This window comes from Jatropha curcas, chromosome 4, assembly GCF_041381405.1.
Source record: "Jatropha curcas cultivar XTBG-Jc1 chromosome 4, XTBG_Jcur_1.0, whole genome shotgun sequence".
In the NCBI taxonomy this organism is placed as follows: domain Eukaryota; kingdom Viridiplantae; phylum Streptophyta; class Magnoliopsida; order Malpighiales; family Euphorbiaceae; genus Jatropha; species Jatropha curcas.
Window position 1 is genome coordinate 2,484,970 of NC_143154.1, and position 20,679 is coordinate 2,505,648.

At 35.1% G+C, this 20,679-nt stretch overlaps 1 protein-coding gene, 2 long non-coding RNA genes and 1 pseudogene across 3 annotated transcripts; 3 read left to right on the forward strand and 1 right to left on the reverse strand.

The window, feature by feature from the left end:
• Positions 1-545: 545 nt before the first annotated feature.
• LOC149496662 (uncharacterized) lies at positions 546-3,053 on the forward strand. The gene is made up of 3 exons (XR_016320334.1): positions 546-855; positions 935-1,001; positions 2,819-3,053. It is a non-coding gene; the product is annotated as an uncharacterized LOC149496662 (long non-coding RNA).
• A 975-nt stretch (positions 3,054-4,028) lies between these two features.
• Positions 4,029-6,939, forward strand: LOC105628798 (endoglucanase 24). The gene is made up of 6 exons (XM_012210284.4): positions 4,029-4,534; positions 4,928-5,211; positions 5,316-5,753; positions 5,939-6,086; positions 6,177-6,343; positions 6,427-6,939. The coding sequence occupies exons 1-6, from the start codon at positions 4,288-4,290 to the stop codon at positions 6,757-6,759; spliced, it is 1,617 nt and encodes a 538-aa protein (XP_012065674.1). The 5' UTR covers positions 4,029-4,287; the 3' UTR covers positions 6,760-6,939.
• A 3,803-nt stretch (positions 6,940-10,742) lies between these two features.
• On the forward strand, positions 10,743-12,647 carry LOC105629286 (cytochrome P450 726A27 pseudogene; annotated as a pseudogene).
• Positions 12,648-12,714: 67 nt separating this feature from the next.
• LOC149496663 (uncharacterized) lies at positions 12,715-14,796 on the reverse strand. Its single transcript, XR_016320601.1, has 3 exons — positions 14,616-14,796; positions 14,420-14,493; positions 12,715-12,885 (listed from the first exon to the last, which is right to left on the reverse strand). It is a non-coding gene; the product is annotated as an uncharacterized LOC149496663 (long non-coding RNA).
• Between the last annotated feature and the right edge of the window lie 5,883 nt (positions 14,797-20,679).

Here is a 20,679-nt window from a genome sequence, read left to right on the forward strand (position 1 = left end):
AAGAATGGAAAGTTAAAATATATATATATATATATATATATATTTCAATGTTATTGTCTCTATAGTCAGTTAAATTGATGTGTAAGAAAAAAAAGTAGACCACCCTCAACCACACTCTTTATTTTTAAAGGGTTTGTTAGATAATTGACTCGGCTATTTAATTTTTTTTCCTATTAATTTTATTTTCCCTTTTCGCCATCTTCTCCCTACTCAACCTATTTCTTCTTGGCTCTAAACCTGTATGTTTTATTTTAATTAAATATAATTTTAAAAAAAATAATACACATCATCCTAAAATTTTATTCTATTAGGTTGTATTCGAGAGCTTTTTTTTTTTTTTTTTAATTCAATAACTACAAATAAACTTATAATCACATCATTGTTGACGGTTCTATTTAATATGCCACATAATCCACAATCAACTATCTCATTTGTAACGTCCCATTTTTCTATTGAATCGAGTCGTTGCTTAGAGTCGAGTCGGGCTGATCCAAAACCCGGTTCGAGCCATTAGAGTCTAGAGTGGGCTAGAATGAAATAAGGAGAAGAAGTGGACTTACTTGAAGGAAACAAAAAGATCAAAGTATAAGGATTAGGACTTGCTTGCACTAAAATATAAAGTTGAGGTAGGAAGTTGTACCATTTTGACACTTGAGGTACCATTTGGTAATTTTCACATAAAAATCCATGATATTCTAGAGACTACCCGTGAGTTCCATTTCATTTTCATTTCTTCATCCTTATCTTCATCTTCTTCCTCTACTTTCCTCTTCCACTTTCCTTTCTCCATCACTTTTAATGGTAGTGAAGATGTTAATGGGATTCAAACATTAATTCAACTTCTATTCTATCCAAGTAAGTAAACCTTCTTGAATTTCATACTTTAATCATTTGGTGATATTTTTAGATGATTCATAAGAATTCTCATGTATAGGAGAGGTGAGCTCAAAGGTAGAAGAAAAAGGAAGTTAAGAAGAAGATTCCAAGCTTGTTAAGTGAAGGTGTGATATCTCTTTTCATTTACCATTTTCTTTGCATGAGAAATTGTGTGGTGTGTTGCTAATGAGACAATATTGCTTCATGTTGAGTGGGAGGACTGGTAATGGTGAGAAAACAGGGGAGGTATTGAATAAATGAAGTAAATAGTGAGTTTATGCTGAAACAGGGGAGTTACTGGTACTGGAAATTTTACCAGTAACTTCATCTTGATTTTGACCCCATTTAATGATGGAATTAGGAAGTGTCATAGAAGAGTTATTTGTTCCTCTATGTGTTAGCTTTACATGGGTTTTTGAATCATTCAAATCGGAGTTGTATATTGAGAGATATGATCAAAAGAGTACAGACAGTGCAGGCTGGAAAACGCGACGCGCGCGCTCGGGAATTGCATGAAGAGCTCGCGACTTGTGCCCGATAACTCACTGTCTATCATTTGGTGCTTTACGCGCTCGCGACCTTGCAAGGCGCGCTCGCGACTTGTGTTTTCATGCACTTTTGGACTTCTTTTTCTATGCAATTGGATTCCTTTGCTCACTTTGTATGCCTCCAATCATTTTACAACAAAAATACAACATTAAATCATGTATCAAAACAACATGCAAGCATGCAAATGATGTGAAATGAGGTAAACACAACTTGTAATTGTATTCTATGCAATTGTGAAATGATGTGAAATGGTGTATGAAGTTATGAATTCTATGCACTTGTATTCCTTTCTCAACTTGTATGTCTTCAACCATTTTAAAACAAAAAGACAACATGAACACATGTATAAACACAAAATGCAAGCATGCAAATGGTGTGAAAATAACATGACACAAGCATGCAAATTATGACACAGTTACTTTGCTTTTGTTTTATCTATTGTCATTCCATTTATATGCTCCATTGAGGTTAGGTAGAAACCATGTAGATAAGGCTATGTCGCGACATAGAATAGCAGATCTGCGCCCCATACAGTTTGGTACTCCGGCTACAGGCCGTTGAGTGGATATGATTATACAGGCCATAGCAGCCAAGCATACAGTTTCATCCAGTTTCATACAGTTTCATCCAGTTTCATACAGTTTTTCTTATCACTTCGGTTTCACTATAACCTTATGGAGCTATACAGTTATATCGACTACAAATTGCATAATCATACAGTATACTAAACAGCAAGAAAGATCATTAAGGGAAAATGAAAGTATCATGATATGTGTGCTTACATTCCATATGTGAGTAAATGTTTATTTCTACATATGTATGTGCTTATATGTTTCTTCATTCATTGTGATATTCACTGAATTTAATCAAAGTTGCAGAGTTTATACAGTATAAAGAACATCAGGTAAGATTATGAAAGTATCATGTTATATATGCTTACAAGTTTATTTATTTAATTCTTAAGGAGCCATACAGTCATGAGATGTTATTAATCATAACTTATATGATGTGACTAAAAGTGCATAAGTCATACAGCATAATGAATAGCAAGTAAGACAATGAACATATACTGTTATGTAATCTTACATGTTTATTGATTTCATTCATACAACACAATGAACAGCAGGTAAGATCATGATAGTATCATAAAGTGTGATTTAAGGTTCATGTAAAGGAGTTATGAGATAATTAGAACTAAATTATTGATGTTTATGAATTAGAAGTTTATTCGTTGCTATAAAGAGACATTTATGTTGAAATTTACTGATTCTATGAGTATCAATGCTTTATGAAATTTGTATTTTAAGTTAATTGTCATCGCACTTTGTTTAGTATGTGAATTATGAACACCACTGAGTTTTATACTCAGCGCGTAGATTTTTATCACGCGTAGGTTGAAGATCGTGGTTGGTACTTGAAGACTTGAGGAGTATGTTCAAAGCAGAAGTGACTAACTTGGTCATAGTAGATTGAGAGTTGTAATATTAAGAATTATGGCATGTATTAAGATTTATGGCATGTATAATTATTACATTTGTTAGAGCTTATGTGATTGGAAATATAATTGAAGCATGTAATTATTGTGGTGTAAGTATTTGGAGGAAATGATTGAAATATTTTACTATAGTTGGTATGATTAGGTCATGAAGACTTGATATAGATCATGAATGCAATTAATTGCTGGATTTTCAATGCTATTGAGGATTTATACAGTTATGACTATATATATAAAGTGTTGTTGTGTTATGATGATTAGTTGGAGGTATTAAAAGTTTGAAGTTTAATTGGGAGTGTTTTATATTCATATTTAGCATACAGGATGATATCAGCATGACATGATATAAGTTCAACCAGATTGTAGCGTCTCGGCTCGGTTCATTCGGGTTAACGGGTGGACCGGGAAGGGATGTTACATCATTGGAGTTGCTTTAAAGTGCAAACACATCATTCACAAGTGACTTAAAATACAATAAGAAACAAATCCTACTGGTTGTGGCTCAGTTGACAATGCAAGCTGGGCATGTGGAAAGAGCTATCGATCCCCAGTAAATGTACTCATAGGGAGGGGCGAAAAGCTTTAACTATGACTAAGCCCTGAGCCGAATTAAGCGGTTTCTGGTAATAGGGTTCGGATAGCGATGGTTTAAAAAAAAAAAAAAAAAAGACCCAATACACAACAACAATGTAATATGAAATTATAAACCTAGCAAATAAGCCAAAAAATCCTCATTATTTGGATTTGATTCATGAATGCCTAAAGCTTTGTTTGGTTCCTAAGCAAAGATGATATTAAGGAAAGGTCACGAGTATATTAAAGGCCAAGGATCAAAAGATTGTACAAGTTTCTATTGAACGCGCGCCACGTGTTTGCGTTATGGCCTATAAGAACATTAAGCAGTAATTATTCCCTCATATGTTGCAACAGAAAATGACAAAGCAACACAGATACTCCATTTTAACTAGTTAAAACAATGATACATACGACAAGCTGGCTGTCGTTCTGACGCAAAGTATTAACAACGGTATCATTTTACGGTCGCATCCTGACCCTCCACGTCCCCATGACCCTACGGAATCCAGCGGGCTCAACAAATTCACAATCATCCAAATTCCCGCACATATATTGTTTCCCACGAAATCCATCCAATTCCCATGAAATTAAATCCCATAATTCATCTGACTATCAGTTGCTCAAGAACTGAAACTGTTCTTTTGTCCATTATAGTTTCAAGCTAACATGAAAATTGCAAGTGCTGTTTTATTCTTTCAATTGAATTTTCCTTTTCTCTTTACTTGCTTTTATCACCTTTCTTTTAACATATGAAGCATTTGTGATAAAAGAAAGCAAATCTTGAAATTCCAATGGAAAGTAAACAAACAGAAGCCAAGAAATTCAAAGATTGGAAACAGGCAGAGGATACAAAATTCAAAGGTTGGGATTGCTGGTTGCTGGTTTTGTTGATTGGAGTTATGGTTTTAATAGCAGCTGGGTATACAATTTTAAGAAGCTTTAATCACTTCAAGAAAAGTTCACATCACAACGGAGCCATCGTCAAGAAATATGCTGATGCTCTTGAGGTAGCGCTGCAATTCTTTGATGTACAGAAGTGTAAGTTGCTTGTCAACTAGCTACCTAACTTAGATTTGGTAAACGACTAATAACACCTTTGAGGTTTGTTATTTTAATGCCTGCTATTTTAAGAATAAAGATTTTGAGGGTCATTAGTGTTTTATATACTTTATCCACTCTAGGGCTAAAGTATATTATATTTTAAACTTGTATGGACCAAATTATCATAAAATTTAAAATGTAGTGAAAGATTTCTAATTTTACAAATATGAAATAACAAAGTAGACCAATATTCAAATTATATAAATCTTTAAGAGTGTTATGATAATTTATCTTATGGGATTTATAGTACTGCATATGATTTGCTTTGTTTGACATTTCCAATTGGAGTGAAGATCTCAACGTAATCTGTGATGCAAATTCTTGTTGCAGCTGGGAAATTGGTGGATAACAGGATTGCTTGGAGAGGAGATTCAGGTTTGCAAGATGGAAGACAACAGGGCTTGGATTTATCAAAAGGAATATATGATGCTGGGGATCTCATCAAATTTGGTTTCCCAATGGCTTTCACTGCAACCATGTTGTCTTGGGCTATTCTTGAATATGGAGATCAAATGGATAAAGTGAAGCAATTGGAGTATGCTCAAGATTCTCTCAAGTGGATCACTGATTATCTTATCAATGCTCATCCTTCACCAGATGTTCTCTATGTTCAGGTTGTGCGTCATGTTTTAATCAATATAATTCAACTCCACGGTAGTTAAATGAAATTTCACATTGATTTAAACCAAACATGATGTAAATTTTTGTTTGTTTGAAGGTTGGTGATCCTGATTTGGATCATAGTTGTTGGCAAAGACCAGAAACCATGACAGAGGAAAGACCACTTCTGCAAGTTAATACTTCTTTCCCAGGATCTGATGTTGCAGCAGAAACTGCAGCTGCAATGGCATCAGCATCTCTTGTTTTCAAGAAAATAAACTCTTCCTACTCTACTTTGCTCCTAGAACACTCTCAGCAACTTTTTAATTTTGCTGATACTTATAGAAGCTCTTATAGTGAGAGCATTCCCCAAGTTCAGACATTTTACAACTCCTCTGGATATGGAGATGAACTCTTATGGGCAGCTGCTTGGCTTTACCACGCAACTGGCGATGAATCATACCTCAGATATGTAACTGAAATGAACGGAGAGGAATTCTCTTACTGGGGAAATCCAACTTGGTTTACTTGGGATGACAAGCATGTTGGAGTTCAGGTACACGCCTCCAGTCTGTTTTGCATTAAGGTTCAAACTAGCATTTTAGATGTCATCAGAAAAAACAGTTTGGAAGCTTATTTAGCTGTTCTGAAGCTTGTATGATCAGACCAAAAATGCAAAGTTCACCTTACAAATAAACTTTAATGACCTTTAATCAAATAGTGATGGGGTTTTTGGAGCAGGTTCTGCTATCCAGGATAAACATGTTTGGTGCTGAAGGGATGTCAATGGAGGAGAATCTTGAGCTTCAAATGTACAGAGAAACAGCTGAGGCCTTCATTTGTGGACTTCTTCCAGATTCACCTACAGCCACATCCAGCAGAACAGAAAGTAATTATTCATCCTTTTGTTGATATTATTCAAAACAAATATACAAGTTTCTCATCATTAATTTTACTGATGCCTATTCTTTTAATGCAGACGGGCTGATATGGGTTGTCAAATGGAATTCTCTGCAGTATTCTGTTGCCTCTGCATTTATAGCTCTTCTGTTCAGTGATTACATGGTGGCTTCCCATATTCCAACTCTGTACTGTAGTGGGATATTGTATAGTCCAACTGAGCTTCGAAGTTTCGCCATTTCACAGGTATAAAACTTCTTATATTTACACAAAAATTACACATATTTTCTTTTAAATTGCTAATATGATGATACTGCAAACACTTTCAGGCAGATTATATCTTGGGAAAGAATCCTATGGAAATGAGTTTTCTCGTTGGGTATGGAAATGAGTACCCTCAGTATGTACACCATAGAGGATCATCCATTCCTGTTGATGCCAAAACTGGGTGTAAAGATGGATTTGAATGGCTTGACTCTCCTAATCCTAATCCAAATATAGCCGTTGGAGCTCTAGTTGGTGGCCCTTTCCTTAATGAAACCTATAACGACTCTCGAAGAAACATAATTCAAGCTGAAGCAACTACTTATAATGGTGCTCTCATTGTTGGCCTTCTATCAGGCTTAGTCTCCACTTCTTTGGCGGTTCAGTCTTTCACATAGCAGATAGCACAATCCTCTTGTAAAGTCCATAGCCATTAAGATAATAGCTCAGTGTTTTAGTATCCATCTGAGAGAACATTTGGAAATCTGCTTTTGGGGTTTGAGGCTCCAATGAGATAGTTTGTAAATAGTGGTAGTTAGATGATAATAATAATATATCATATTTTTGTTTCTTGCAAATTCTTGTGTATGTGTGAGGTGTCTAATTTTTAATATTAATAACAATCTATCTGTATCTATATGAAAGCTGAAAAAAATAATATTCAAAGCTTCTTCCTATGATCCCTCACCGTTGCATTTATCTTTTTTTTAGAAACTTTTAGAACTTATTTTTATTTTTCTATAATTCGATTGGAGGTATATTTTCTAAAAGTTAATTTTTAAATTTTTTAAATAGATAAATTGATAATTGAGCTTTTTAAAATTTTTAAAATTTAATTTTCATCAAGATAAACACTAACTATAAAAATATTAATTTGAATACAACACAAATTCTTTTCTAATCCAACTTATTTATATCATTCCTAATTGATTGAGCTGAACTCATGGATGATTGTGAACGTCAGTATGTGGAGCAATTTTGGACCTTGTTGTATTTTTTTATAGTTGTGTTTTTTTTTTTTTTTTTGGAGTGTTAGATAAATATGCTGTTTGCTTTTATTTTAGGATTCTTTATTTTACAAAGGAAATTCAGTATGGTAATGTAATAAAATATTTTGATTCATTAATATTATATATATATATTATGCTTAAAAGGAGATATTGATGATGTTGAAAGTTGTACATCTATTAAAATTAATATTATTCCTTGAATTATCTATGTTTAATTTATTTATTTGAAATTTTAATATTGATAGAAACTAACTAGATAATTATTATTTCATTTTTCGGTGGTGTTATTACCGAACTGTAAGTCTAACGATATATCTATCTATTGAAATTTATTCTTTCATTTATCTATATATTTGAATTGGTGGTTCTTAAATTTATTTATATATTTTAATAATTTAATTTAAATATACTGCACAAATCACCTTTAGTAAAAATTAAAGCAGAAATTCATACTTCCTCTATCCCATATATATAGCTTCATTTTTTTTTTCATCTGTCCCAAAAAATAGTCCTATTTTTTTTTTTTCAAACATCATTTATTATTTAATTTCTTAACTTATCCCTATTTAATGTACATCCACATTCCCAATTGATGTCCATTGTTTAATATTATAAAGGGATATTTTGGAAAAAAAAAACTAAACAAAAGATATAATTCAACCATATTAATTAGTCTTTTCTTAATCAATATGAAAGTCAAATTAGGTCTATACAAACGGGATGTAGAGAGTACTATTTACTATTACTTTATTTCTTTTATGTAAAATCAACTTTACTATTACTTTATTTCTTTTATGTAAAATCAACGTAAAACATGAATTAACTTCCAATAAAAAAAAAATTAGTACCCATTTTTCTGATTATTAAATTCCAGACAATTTAAATTTTACTTTTTTTTTTTTGTTTGCGTGATTACTAAGTTAGGTAGCTCTCACATTTAATTAATTTCTTTAAGATCAATCGAAATACCTAAATGTCTTAAATAATGGAATTTTTTAACTTCCATTTCAACCATGTTCATTTGCCGAGTTTCAACATGTGCATCTACTGTGAAGTTATTTTCATAATAAAATTTGATTATAATGTTAGAGATTTACAATATTGGGCTATTTCAAACAATGTTATAATTATTTTGATATTTGCTATTATTAATTATTTCAAATAGGATTTTACTGTTGTTCTTAACAGTTGATAATTCATAATAATTTATCAAAAATAATAATATAATTAACTACGACAATTAATAAAACAATAGTTAAATATCTGCACATGAAGCACGGTTTTTCTACTAATTCTTATATATAAGTGAGTTATGCAATTTTTAATATTAATTATTTGTAAGTGTAATTGAGCATTTTTAATATTAGTTAAATTTGTTTAAGTGTAATTGTAAAATCAAAGCTCACTCGCTTGAAAATTTCCAATTGACAATTAAGACCTTATTATTCTTTGACCCAAATACTTCCAAAAAAAAAAAAAAAAAAAAAACATTTATGTGCCTTCTTCAATTTTAGGATAGTTTATTTTTTAGTTGTTGATATGACTTGATAGCTAGTGGCTAGTGGCTTGAAGCTGTTAGCTAATTGGTGTTTTGAAAAAATTTTAAAAGGTAAAATGACCATCAATGGTATATATTAAAATAATAATGTACTTTTTTAATTATTAAGTAAAATATATTATTTTGCAATTTAATGTATATAAATAAAATTATAAATTATTTCTTATAATTAATATTTAGTCCCTCTCATTTTTTTATACAGAGGTAGCTAACTTTGCACAAGAATTAAAAAATTAGTTTAACTGATTTTTTTTTTTTTGCCAAATTTTTTTTATTTTACTCCCAACATTATATTAATTGAGTGTTTGGCTCATTCCCACCCATTTCCATACACACATTTAATTAACAGATTACAAAAAAATTCGCATCCAATTTTCTGTTAATTAACCAATTTAATGAAAAAAAAAATTACTCTCATATTAAAAATGTGCACAATTTCGTAAAATGTGCACTTCTCCTAAAAATGTGCAATTTTTTTAGCAAAATCTGTAATGCCCACTTATATAACATCGTAAAATGTGCTCTTTTTTTATGTCTAACTTTTCTTTATACGAATAATTTGTAATAAAATGTGTTAATATAATATAAAAAAATGACGCATAATAATTTTTCTATTCTTAACTAATGAAATATTCATTATAATATCCACACATTCCGTTGGCCAAATGTCTGAAAAAATCCAGTTTCCTGTCCTCTGTTACCAATGGATAATTAAATTGAACCTTCCATGGTTTCAAAACGGCCACGTGGTTTTAAAATTTTCCTTGCCGTCCTATTATAATGTAGGGTGTTAAAAAGCGCGGTCAAAATAAATGGATTAGGATTGAGGTTAAACAAGTTATGTGTTATAAGCGGATCATCTAATTATGACACAAATATAAACGTGTGTTATAAGCGGATCATCTAATTATGACATGAATATAAACGTGTCTAGATTGATACGCGGATTAAATGAGTAACCCATTTATTTCAAAGTAAATAGGTAATTTTACTATCAAAAATAAATATTCCAACTAAATTCCTATTTAAATTTTATTGCTATATTAATTTTTTATTTTAATTATGAATTTTGAAAAATCTATTCATTTTAACTATGAAAAATTATTTTCAAATATAATTTATGTTAAATAAGTTAAAACTAAAAAATATCATAAGCACGTTAGATTGGTAGTACATAGGTCAACACAATCACTTCACTTGTTTATGATATTAAGCAGATTACATGTGTCATATACGGGTTAATACAAATCATTTAACATATTTATAATATTAGACATATTATGTGTTGTATTCGTGTTGATCCTAATTATGTCGCGTGTTAAGTGAATTCGTATTGAAGCTAACTTGCCAACCCGTTTTAATACCCTTATCATAATGTATGATTTGACGTATTCCAAGATGCTTAATAATCGACTAATTATTACCTGCCCACTCAGTAAATAAATTTTGCAAGTCATAGAATTTCATAAAATTCAATTCAAAATGAATGCCACAAAAGTTATGGAATTCATTTATTCCAAAGGAACTCCTGCTACAAATTTTTTTTTTTTTCTTAGTATACGACTTTAATGGACAACGACCCTTTCCTACGTGGCATCTTCCGTGACCATCCATTCAATTGTAATTTATTTGGTTTTTTTTCAAATTCTTGTACCATTTGATGAAAAAATAGCTAGCTTGAGCATTTTCTTTGCGCCGTGTTTACTTTCTCCTTCCTACAATCTATTGAAATTTTTTGAAATATATATACATATAGCCCAGTACAGCTTCATATCAATACATCCAGAGCCAACCTTCCCTTGTTTTCCTTACCATGAAGCAAGAATTCCCTTATATTTCAGTCTTTTCAACTTTCATCTTCTTCATCTTCATATTATTGAAGATATTTCGTAACACAAAGTCGAAAACCAGTTCAAACCTTCCTCCTCCAGGGCCATGGAAATTACCCTTGATAGGTAACATTCACCAACTTCATGGCTCCTTACCCCACCGCTGTTTGCGTGACTTAGCCAAGACTTACGGCCCAGTTATGCGGCTGCAATTCGGTCAAGTTTCTGCCGTAGTAATATCGTCGGCGGAACTAGCCAAGCAGGTTCTGAAAACTGATGAAGAGAACTTTCTTGATAGACCTCGAGCTGAGGTTACAAATATCTTGTTTTATAATCGTCAGGGTATTGCATTTGCACCACATGGAGATCACTGGAAGCAAATGCGAGATATTTGTATTTCATCTATGTTAAGTACACGACGGGTTAGATCATTCAGATCAATTAGACAAGATGAGGTATCAAAATTTATTAGATCTATTTATTTGAAAGCCGGAACTCCCATAAATCTTAGCAAGATGATATTTTCTTTAACAAATAAAATAATTGCAAGAACCAGTGTGGGTGAAAAAGGTATAAGAGAAGAAGATTTGAAATACATTACGAAAGAGTTTAACGAAGCTGTAGGAGGTTTTAGTGTTGTTGATATATTACCTTCTCTTAAGTTTCTGCATATGATAAAGGGAAAAGCGGTAGGCTTAAAAGGGTGCAAAAAGAAGTTGATAGGATTCTTCAAAACATCTTAAATGAAAATAAATCTTGCAAGATTGTTGAACCTGATAATCTTTTAGATGTTCTTTTGGATCTTCAACGACATGGCAACCTTGACATCCCATTAACAAACGACAGCATCAAAGCAACCATCTTGGTGAGTGAAAATATACGTTTAATTAAATTCTTAAGTACAGTAAAGATTCCTAATTCTATTTTAATTTAACTGTTTTAGGATATGATCACTGCTGGAAAAGACACATCATCAGCAATTTTGGAGTGGGCAATGGCAGAAACATTGCACAATCCAAGAATAATGAAAAAGGCACAAGAAGAAGTGAGACAGGCTTTTAGTAAAAAAGGAAACAATATTGATGAAACAGATCTTAAGGAATTAAAATTCTTGAAATGTATCATCAAAGAAACTTTGAGATTACATCCTCCAACGCCATTTGTTCCAAGATAATGTAAGGCCAGATATGAGATTGATGGATATTGTATAGAACCCAAAAGTGAAATTCTTGTCAATTTATGGGCAATTGGAAGAGATCCCAATTATTTTCCTGAACCTGAAAAGTTTTATCCAGAAAGATTTATTGATAGTTGTGTTAATTATAATGGAATTGATTTTGAACTTCTTCCATTTGGTGCTGGAAAAAGAATGTGCCCTGGAATGTCACTAGGAATGGCCAATGTTGAGCTTCCACTTGCACATTTACTTAACCACTTCGATTGGAAGCCATCAAATGATGGAATAAAGCTAGAAGATATTGATATGAATGAGGCTTTTGGTGCTATAATTAGAAGAGAAAAAGATCTCACTCTAATTGTAACACCCACCGCCCAGTTCCGAGAGACCCGGCGGCGGATGTCACATTCGGTGCCGGAGGCACCGTCTTAACTTAACATATAAATCAGAAAATCCTAGTATGAATTAGAAGTGATTTAATATTCACAAGTTTAACAAGTAGTATTATTTTTTTTAAAAAAAAAATGATTTGGGAGAAACCTATAGAAAAACTGCAAGAGTTTCCCCTAAATATAGACATTGCCAAACAAGTGAATACAAAACACTCCCAATTTCAAAACTCCAAACTCCATCAAACTCCAAGAACAACACAATAACACTCTTCTAAGGTCTAACTACAACATTTGCGTATGCATCAATTAGATACATTTAGTTAAACATATTACTTTGAATTTTCTGCACAATAAATAAGTTCCAAGTCTATCTTCCTATACACCCAATTAATTTACAATAATATACTTACAGTATAAATTACATAATAGAGTCTCCAAAAATGGACTACTTATACATGCCATAATACTTAATTACATAACACACTAATCAACTACCAAAATATCTCTTCAGCTCTGATGCTACTCTTTTGGTCTTCAATCAGCAATATAGACTCCAACCTACGCGTGATAAAATCAACACGCTGAGTATAAAACTCAGTGGTGCTCATAAAACACAACAAACCAATGTTGCGATGACAACACACTTAAAATATCAATTTTCATCAAAAGATTTACGATCATAAAATCATTAACGCTTTAATATACATTTACATTTATAACAAAATGATCAAATAAAACTATTAATATTTTATTCGTTCAAATCATAAATTCATTATTTGAAATTGTAGTATACCAATACATATACTGGTTATTTAGAAAACCATGTAACGTAATATCCTGCTTTGACAATTCATTTAATAACATATAATCATTTATTTCCAAGCTACCTGAAAAATATGTTTACAAGGGCTCACATACACTTAGGAGAAAAAGAAGCAGATAGGTTTTCAGAACAGATTCAGAATGGCCTTAGGTCGCCAACAGATTCAGAACATATAGAGCGCGTCCGCCCTAACAGAACAGAAGGCACCCACGTGCCTAGCATATGATCATAGCTTCTTATCAAAATGGCATCGAATGCTGAGCATGCTCATCAGACAGAATAAAATCAAATCACGCATCAAATTCACACCAAATATATTAGAGCCCAAAATCCATTTTTTTATTCTTATTTTTATTCTGACTTTCCATTGCTCATAAAATTTATTTTCTGTAGTATTCATAAAATTACAATGAAAACTGAATTTAAACTGAATTCATTCATGAAACGTCTCATACTTAAACCAAAGTACTTAACATTGGAAATTTCCAGCATAAAAGCAATCTTGACCTTTGCTGAGTTTTTAATACATAACTTGAGTTATATATCTCCAAATTGAATGAAATTAGATTCATTAGAAAGATAAGACACAATTATACAATTGTTATGAAGGAACCATAACCCAGATAAATCTGAAAGATAGGCAAAATAAGCTAGGAACACAGACTGATAGTCCAGACTGGATTCAGCAGAACCAAGTCCAATGTTTATTGAATTTCTCCGTAACCAGACACTCAAATTAAACCAATCCAACACCAGGGCAATCTCAAGACACAGGGTAACAAATCTCATGAAGAGCTCAACACCTAATCTTGCCATTATGGTGGTCAAAATAGTCACTCAATCTATTGCTGCATGTGGTACGTTACAACAGAGTCAGTTTAGGTGTTTTAATCATAAGTTGAGCTATATATATATATATATCAAAATTGGACACAAGAGGATGGGTTGGAAAGCTAAGAAATATACCTACAACTTTTATGAAGGACTCAAATACAGAGGGAAAATAAAACGAATAGAAAAACAGTCCTTAAACACACCCATTAACATTTTCCCTTAATAAAATTCTGCCACTTTTGGAAGAAGAAGAGAAAAATAATTTCTTCATAAATTCAACATATAGGTAGGCTTAGAAAACACTCAAGAACACATTTATACAACCAAATTCCAGCAATCAAATCATTTCATACCAAATCCCAAATTTTCACAAAGTAGTACAAACTTCACAAATCCAAAAATTGAAGTAAGGTTAGTGTGTTTATGAACACAAACCTTTAAAACAACTTGAATCAAAGCTCCTTAAACTTTGGTCTTGCCTTTATCTTTGTTAGAAGGCTCTCCACCCTCTACATGTAATAAGCTCAAAATCAAAACAAAGAAAACAAAGAAAAGAAGAAATTGGAGCATGATTAAGTATGTATATGCTAAAAGAAAACTCTAAATCCAAAAATAATGAAGTTTACTTCACCTAATGAATTCTCCAAATTCCTTGAAATTAATCCCTAAAAACCACTTCTCAAGCTTTAATCTCTAGATTTTCTTACTTTATTCAAGGTAAATGGAGTGAATTTGGTGAATTATTCAAGTAGAAAATGGAGAAAACAAAGAGAAGAGAAAGAGAGGCTAAAGGTGAAATGGAGGAGAAGAAGATGAAGTTCACGTTAGATGGAGAAGAAGAGGAAGAAAAATATTGCTCAAATAATGGAGTTGACTAAAGGGTAGTTTGTACTTTTCACCAAAATTGGATGGCTAGGATTGAATGTAAATCTAATCTAATGGCTCCAAATATTCTCCAAATTAAATTCCTTCAAAATATTATATAACACAACAAAATTCTCAAATTTACTCCATAAAAATAATTCCTCTAATTTCCTTAATTAATATAACACTATTTCAAATTTAGTCCATACAACTATTGCCTCTAATTTCCTTAATTAATATCACATCTTAAGTTACTACTCACTAATTCTCTAAAATTCTCCAAAAATATTCATTACTTACTTTCTACCCATAAAAATCATGCATGCATGCATGCTCCAAAAATGTGACATAAAATAGTAACCATATATAATAATTTTTCTGGACCAAAATAATACCGACTCCCGGACCGACAGTATTATTCACAGACAGATAAACTACTATTTCAACACAGGAAAAATAGGGCGTTACAGCTCTTCCCCCCTTAAAGAATTTCGTCCTCGAAATTCACCTGAATTAAACAACTGAGGATGCTGTTGTCTCATAATGTCTTCACTTTCCCATGTGGCTTCCTCGGTCTTATGGTTTCTCCAAAGAACCTTTACCAAAGGAATTCTCTTATTCCTTAGTTCCTTGACTTCCCTAGCAAGTATCTTCACCGGTTCTTCCTCATAAGTTAAATCTGGATCAATAGTAATAGATTCAACTGATATCACATGGTTGAGGCCTTTTGGGCGGGTTGCAAAGCCTGCCTGAAAACAAAACCGTGAGGGGGTACTCGTACGGGCTGGAGCCCCAAAGCGGACAATATTGACCATGGGCTGGGCTATGACAATTGGTATCAGAGCCGACCCTCGTTCCTCTGGCCGGTGGTGGGGCAAACCTCAGCGAGGACGCTGAGTCCCCAAGGGGGGGTGTATGTGGCAAGGCCAGCACACCTTAGGCAAATCCCACATCGGTTAAGTACGAGGGGGTGGTCCTGTACATAAGAGGGGTGGTTCCAGAACATGGTTGAGGCCTTTTGGGCGGGTTGCAAAGCCTGCCTGAAAACAAAACCGTGAGGGGGTACTCGTACGGGCTGGAGCCCCAAAGCGGACAATATTGACCATGGGCTGGGCTATGACAATTGGTATCAGAGCCGACCCTCGTTCCTCTGGCCGGTGGTGGGGCAAACCTCAGCGAGGACGCTGAGTCCCCAAGGGGGGGTGTATGTGGCAAGGCCAGCACACCTTAGGCAAATCCCACATCGGTTAAGTACGAGGGGGTGGTCCTGTACATAAGAGGGGTGGTTCCAGAACATGGTTGAGGCCTTTTGGGCGGGTTGCAAAGCCTGCCTGAAAACAAAACCGTGAGGGGGTACTCGTACGGGCTGGAGCCCCAAAGCGGACAATATTGACCATGGGCTGGGCTATGACAATTGGTATCAGAGCCGACCCTCGTTCCTCTGGCCGGTGGTGGGGCAAACCTCAGCGAGGACGCTGAGTCCCCAAGGGGGGGTGTATGTGGCAAGGCCAGCACACCTTAGGCAAATCCCACATCGGTTAAGTACGAGGGGGTGGTCCTGTACATAAGAGGGGTGGTTCCAGAACATGGTTGAGGCCTTTTGGGCGGGTTGCAAAGCCTGCCTGAAAACAAAACCGTGAGGGGGTACTCGTACGGGCTGGAGCCCCAAAGCGGACAATATTGACCATGGGCTGGGCTATGACAGGAATAGCAGTAGGGTGTAACAAACCGAAAGGAAACTGGTGCTCTGCTTTAACTTGCTGGAATGTCAAACACCTCGACACATAATCTGTGATATCCCTCTTCATCGCCGGCCACCAATACTGTGATTTCAAATCCTGATACATTTTATTACTGCCAGGATGCATAGCATATGAACTACTATGAGCTTCTTTTAAGATACTCTTTCTCAACTCTGAAATTTTAGGCACACAAATTCTGTCCCCAAAGTACAAGCAGTCGTCATCTTTAATCATAAATCTCTTTTTCTTTCCCTCTCTGGTTAGGTCTTTCCACAAGGCAACAGTCTCATCATCCTTTTGTGCATCTCGAATTTGTTGAAGTAGGCTAGGTCTAATCACAAGCTCTGCCACAAGTGCACCATTACTAGCTACAGATAATCGAGTATTCATAGCACGTAAAGCAACCAAGGATTTCCTACTAAGTGCATCTGCTACCACATTCGCTTTACCTGGATGGTAATCAATGGTAAAGTCATAGTCTTTAAGCAGCTCTAACCATCTACGTTGTCTCAGATTAAGCTCCTTTTGAGTAAGCAGATACTTGAGACTCTTATGATCCGTATACAGATGACATTTCTCACCATACAAGTAATGCCTCCAAATCTTCAAAGCGAAGACTATAGCTGCTAACTCCAAATCATGAGTAGGGTAGTTCTTCTCATGTGGTTTAAGCTGTCTAGAAGCATAAGCAACTACCTTACTCTCCTGCATAAGCACACAACCCAATCCATTATGCGAAGCATCACTATACACATCATACGGTCTACCCGAAACTGGCTGTGTCAACACTGGAGCCTCAGTAAGCATCTTCTTAAGCTTCTCAAAACTATTCTGACATTTATCAGTCCACTCGAATCTGACATCTTTTTGAAGAAGTCTAGTCAAAGGAGCTGCAATAAGAGAAAATCCCTTTATAAATCTTCTATATTAACCAGCCAATCCTAAGAAACTCCGAATCTCTGTAACATTCTTAGGTGGCTTCCATTGAAGCACTGCCTCTATCTTCTTCGGATCAACTCTAATACCCTCAGCAGAAATAATGTGACCCAAAAAAGTAATCTCAGACAACCAGAATTCACACTTACTCAACTTAGCATACAACTGTCTCTCTCTCAATATCTGAAGTACAATTCTCAAATGGTGATTATGATCCTCTCTAGTCCGAGAATATACCAAGATATCATCAATGAACACAACTACAAACTGATCTAAGTAAGGATGAAAAATCCGGTTCATCAAATCCATGAAAACTGCAGGAGCATTCGTCAACCCAAATGGCATTACCAAGAATTCATAGTGACCATAACGTGTCCTAAAAGCAGTCTTAGGTACATCTGATTCCTTAACCCCCAGCTGGTGATAACCCGATCTCAGATCTATCTTTGAGAACACACTAGCTCCTCTCAACTGATCAAACAAATCATCTATCCGAGGCAATGGATATCGATTTTTGACTGTAACTTTATTAAGTTGTCTGTAATCAATACACAATCTAAGTGATCCATCCTTCTTCTTTACAAATAATACTGGAGCACCCCATGGAGATACACTAGGACGAATGAACCCCTTATCAAGTAACTCCTGAATCTGTATCTTTAACTCTTTCAACTCAGTAGGAGCAATCCGATATGGAGCAATGGATATCGGTGCAGTACCAGGCATAACCTCAATACCAAACTCAACCTCTCTCTGAGGAGGTAACCCAGGCAACTCCTCTGGAAACACATCCGAAAAATCACATACTATGGGTATATCATGTACACCAGGGGATTCTGACTCTGGAGCAAGTACACAGGCTAAGTATGCCTCACAACCATGCTGGATCAGTCTTCTAGCACTAGAAGCAGAAATAACATTAGAGAGGTAATCCGACCTCTCACCCACTACTACAATCTCCTCACCAGATGAAGTCTGGAGTGTAATCCTCTTCAGTCTACAATCAATCATAACTCCATGTCTAGATAACCAATCCATACCCAATATCACATCAAACTCCCGGAAAGGTAACTCTATCAGATCTCCCAGAAATACATGGCCATATATTACTAATGGACAAGCTCTATACACCCGATTAACTATCACACTATGACCCAGTGGATTAGTAACCTTCATACTATGCTCTAACATATCAGCATGCATATTACCCAATCTACCCACATGTATGCATAAATATGAATGCGTAGAGCCAGGATCAATCAAAGCATATACAGAAATATCAAAGATAGAGAATATACCAACTATAGTGTCTGGGGCATCCTGCTCCTCCCTATTCCTAATAGCATACGCTCTGGCATGTGCTCTAGACTCAAGTTTGTCCACTGTCTCTGAAACTGGCCTCTGACTCCTAGAACCTACTGTATCGCCACGGCCTCTGCCTCTTCCTCTCGGAATAAAGGAAGCTGACCTCCCGACCTGTGGAACTGAACTAGCCAAAGTAGGGCAGTCTCGAATTATATGCTCAGTAGATCCACATTGAAAGCATGCCCCAGATAATCTCCTACAAACTCCAGGATGTCTCTGACCACAATGAGTACATGTCGGTAAATTGCTCCATGCAGTACCTCCACCACTAGCAACAGATGTGGTCTGTGAGGCTGCTCTACCATAAGGACCATGTCCAGGTCTCTGTATCGGTCTAGACCAAGTCTGTGATGCACCTCTATACCTCTTACTGCTAGACTGAGCCCCAGAAGTCTGTCCAGATGTCATACCCTGAAGCCTTTTTTGTTGGCCCTGCTGATTTCGTTGCCGTCTAGCCTGTTGCTCATTCCTAACTTCTTCAAGCTCTAAAGCTGCCTTTACCAGAGAAGACAATGTTGTATGAGGATGAGCAACCAGATGCATTCTATATTCATCATGCAACCCTCTACGAAAATGCTTGCATCGATCTGATTCAGTAGGAACCATCTCCACAGCATACCTGCTTAGTCGGATGAACTCTCTCTCATATTCAGACACAATCATTTTGCCCTGTTTTAACTCTAAAAACTCAGCTTTACGTTGGTCCATGTAAAGCTCCCCAATATATTTTTGTCTGAACTCAGACAGAAAGAATTCCCAAGTCCTCTTCTCTTTACTGACTGTCTGTGATACTGTTTCCCACCACTGATAAGCTTCCTCCCTTAATAACGAAGTGGCACAAACTAAACTATCTGGAGTGAGCACTGCATCTGCTCCAATATCCTTTCCAAAGACTGGAGCCAATACTCGGCCGTAGAAGCCATATCATCCCTGCTACCCCTAAACTCAACAGCTCCATACTTTCTCAATTTCTCAATAGGGGGACGAACTGGAATAGGGGCTGGAGCAACTGGAGCCTGGGGAACAGTTCCCGCTACTTGCCTCAAAGCAGCAACTAACTGCTGAACAAACGTATCCTGGTTAGGCCCCGCAGGACCTGCAGCAGCCTGCCCCACTCTCGAGGCGTACTCCGCATCAGAACCCACAGCACCACTAGCATCATGACCAACAGGAACACCACCACTATGAGGAACATAACTATCCACCTCCTCATCAGACTGATGTTGAGACATCACTGAACTCCTACAAAGACCAAAAGGTTCGCATCAGAGAGAAGTTCTAAATCAAACCACTATGGCATGTATTTAACATAAATTACTCTTACTCTAACTTCAAATCTATAAAGTCCTCTATATGCATATAGTCCTAGAATCGGCTAAAACTAGGCTCTGATACCACTAAATGTAACACCCACCGCCCAGTCCCGAGAGACCCGACGGCGGATGTCACATTCGGTACCGGAGGCACCGTCTTAACTTAACATATAAATCAGAAAATCCTAGTATGAATTAGAAGTGATTTAATATTCACAAGTTTAACAAGTAGTATTATTTTTTTTAAAAAAAATGATTTGGGAGAAACCTATAGAAAAACTGCAAGAGTTTCCCCTAAACATAGACATTGCCAAACAAGTGAATACAAAACACTCCCAATTTCAAAACTCCAAACTCCATCAAACTCCAAGAACAACATAATAACACTCTTCTAAGGTCTAACTACAACATTTGTGTATGCATCAATTAGATACATTTAGTTAAACATATTACTTTGAATTTTCTGCACAATAAA

Excerpts from the sequence above, each read along its gene's own strand:
- LOC105628798 (XM_012210284.4), top strand. The coding sequence starts at position 4,288 with ATGGAAAGTAAACAAACAGAAGCCAAGAAATTCAAAGATTGGAAACAG. Across the intron at positions 6,087-6,176 it reads CACATCCAGCAGAACAGAAA|ACGGGCTGATATGGGTTGTC; the intron begins GTAATTATTCAT and ends CTTTTAATGCAG. Across the intron at positions 6,344-6,426 it reads GAAGTTTCGCCATTTCACAG|GCAGATTATATCTTGGGAAA; the intron begins GTATAAAACTTC and ends AAACACTTTCAG.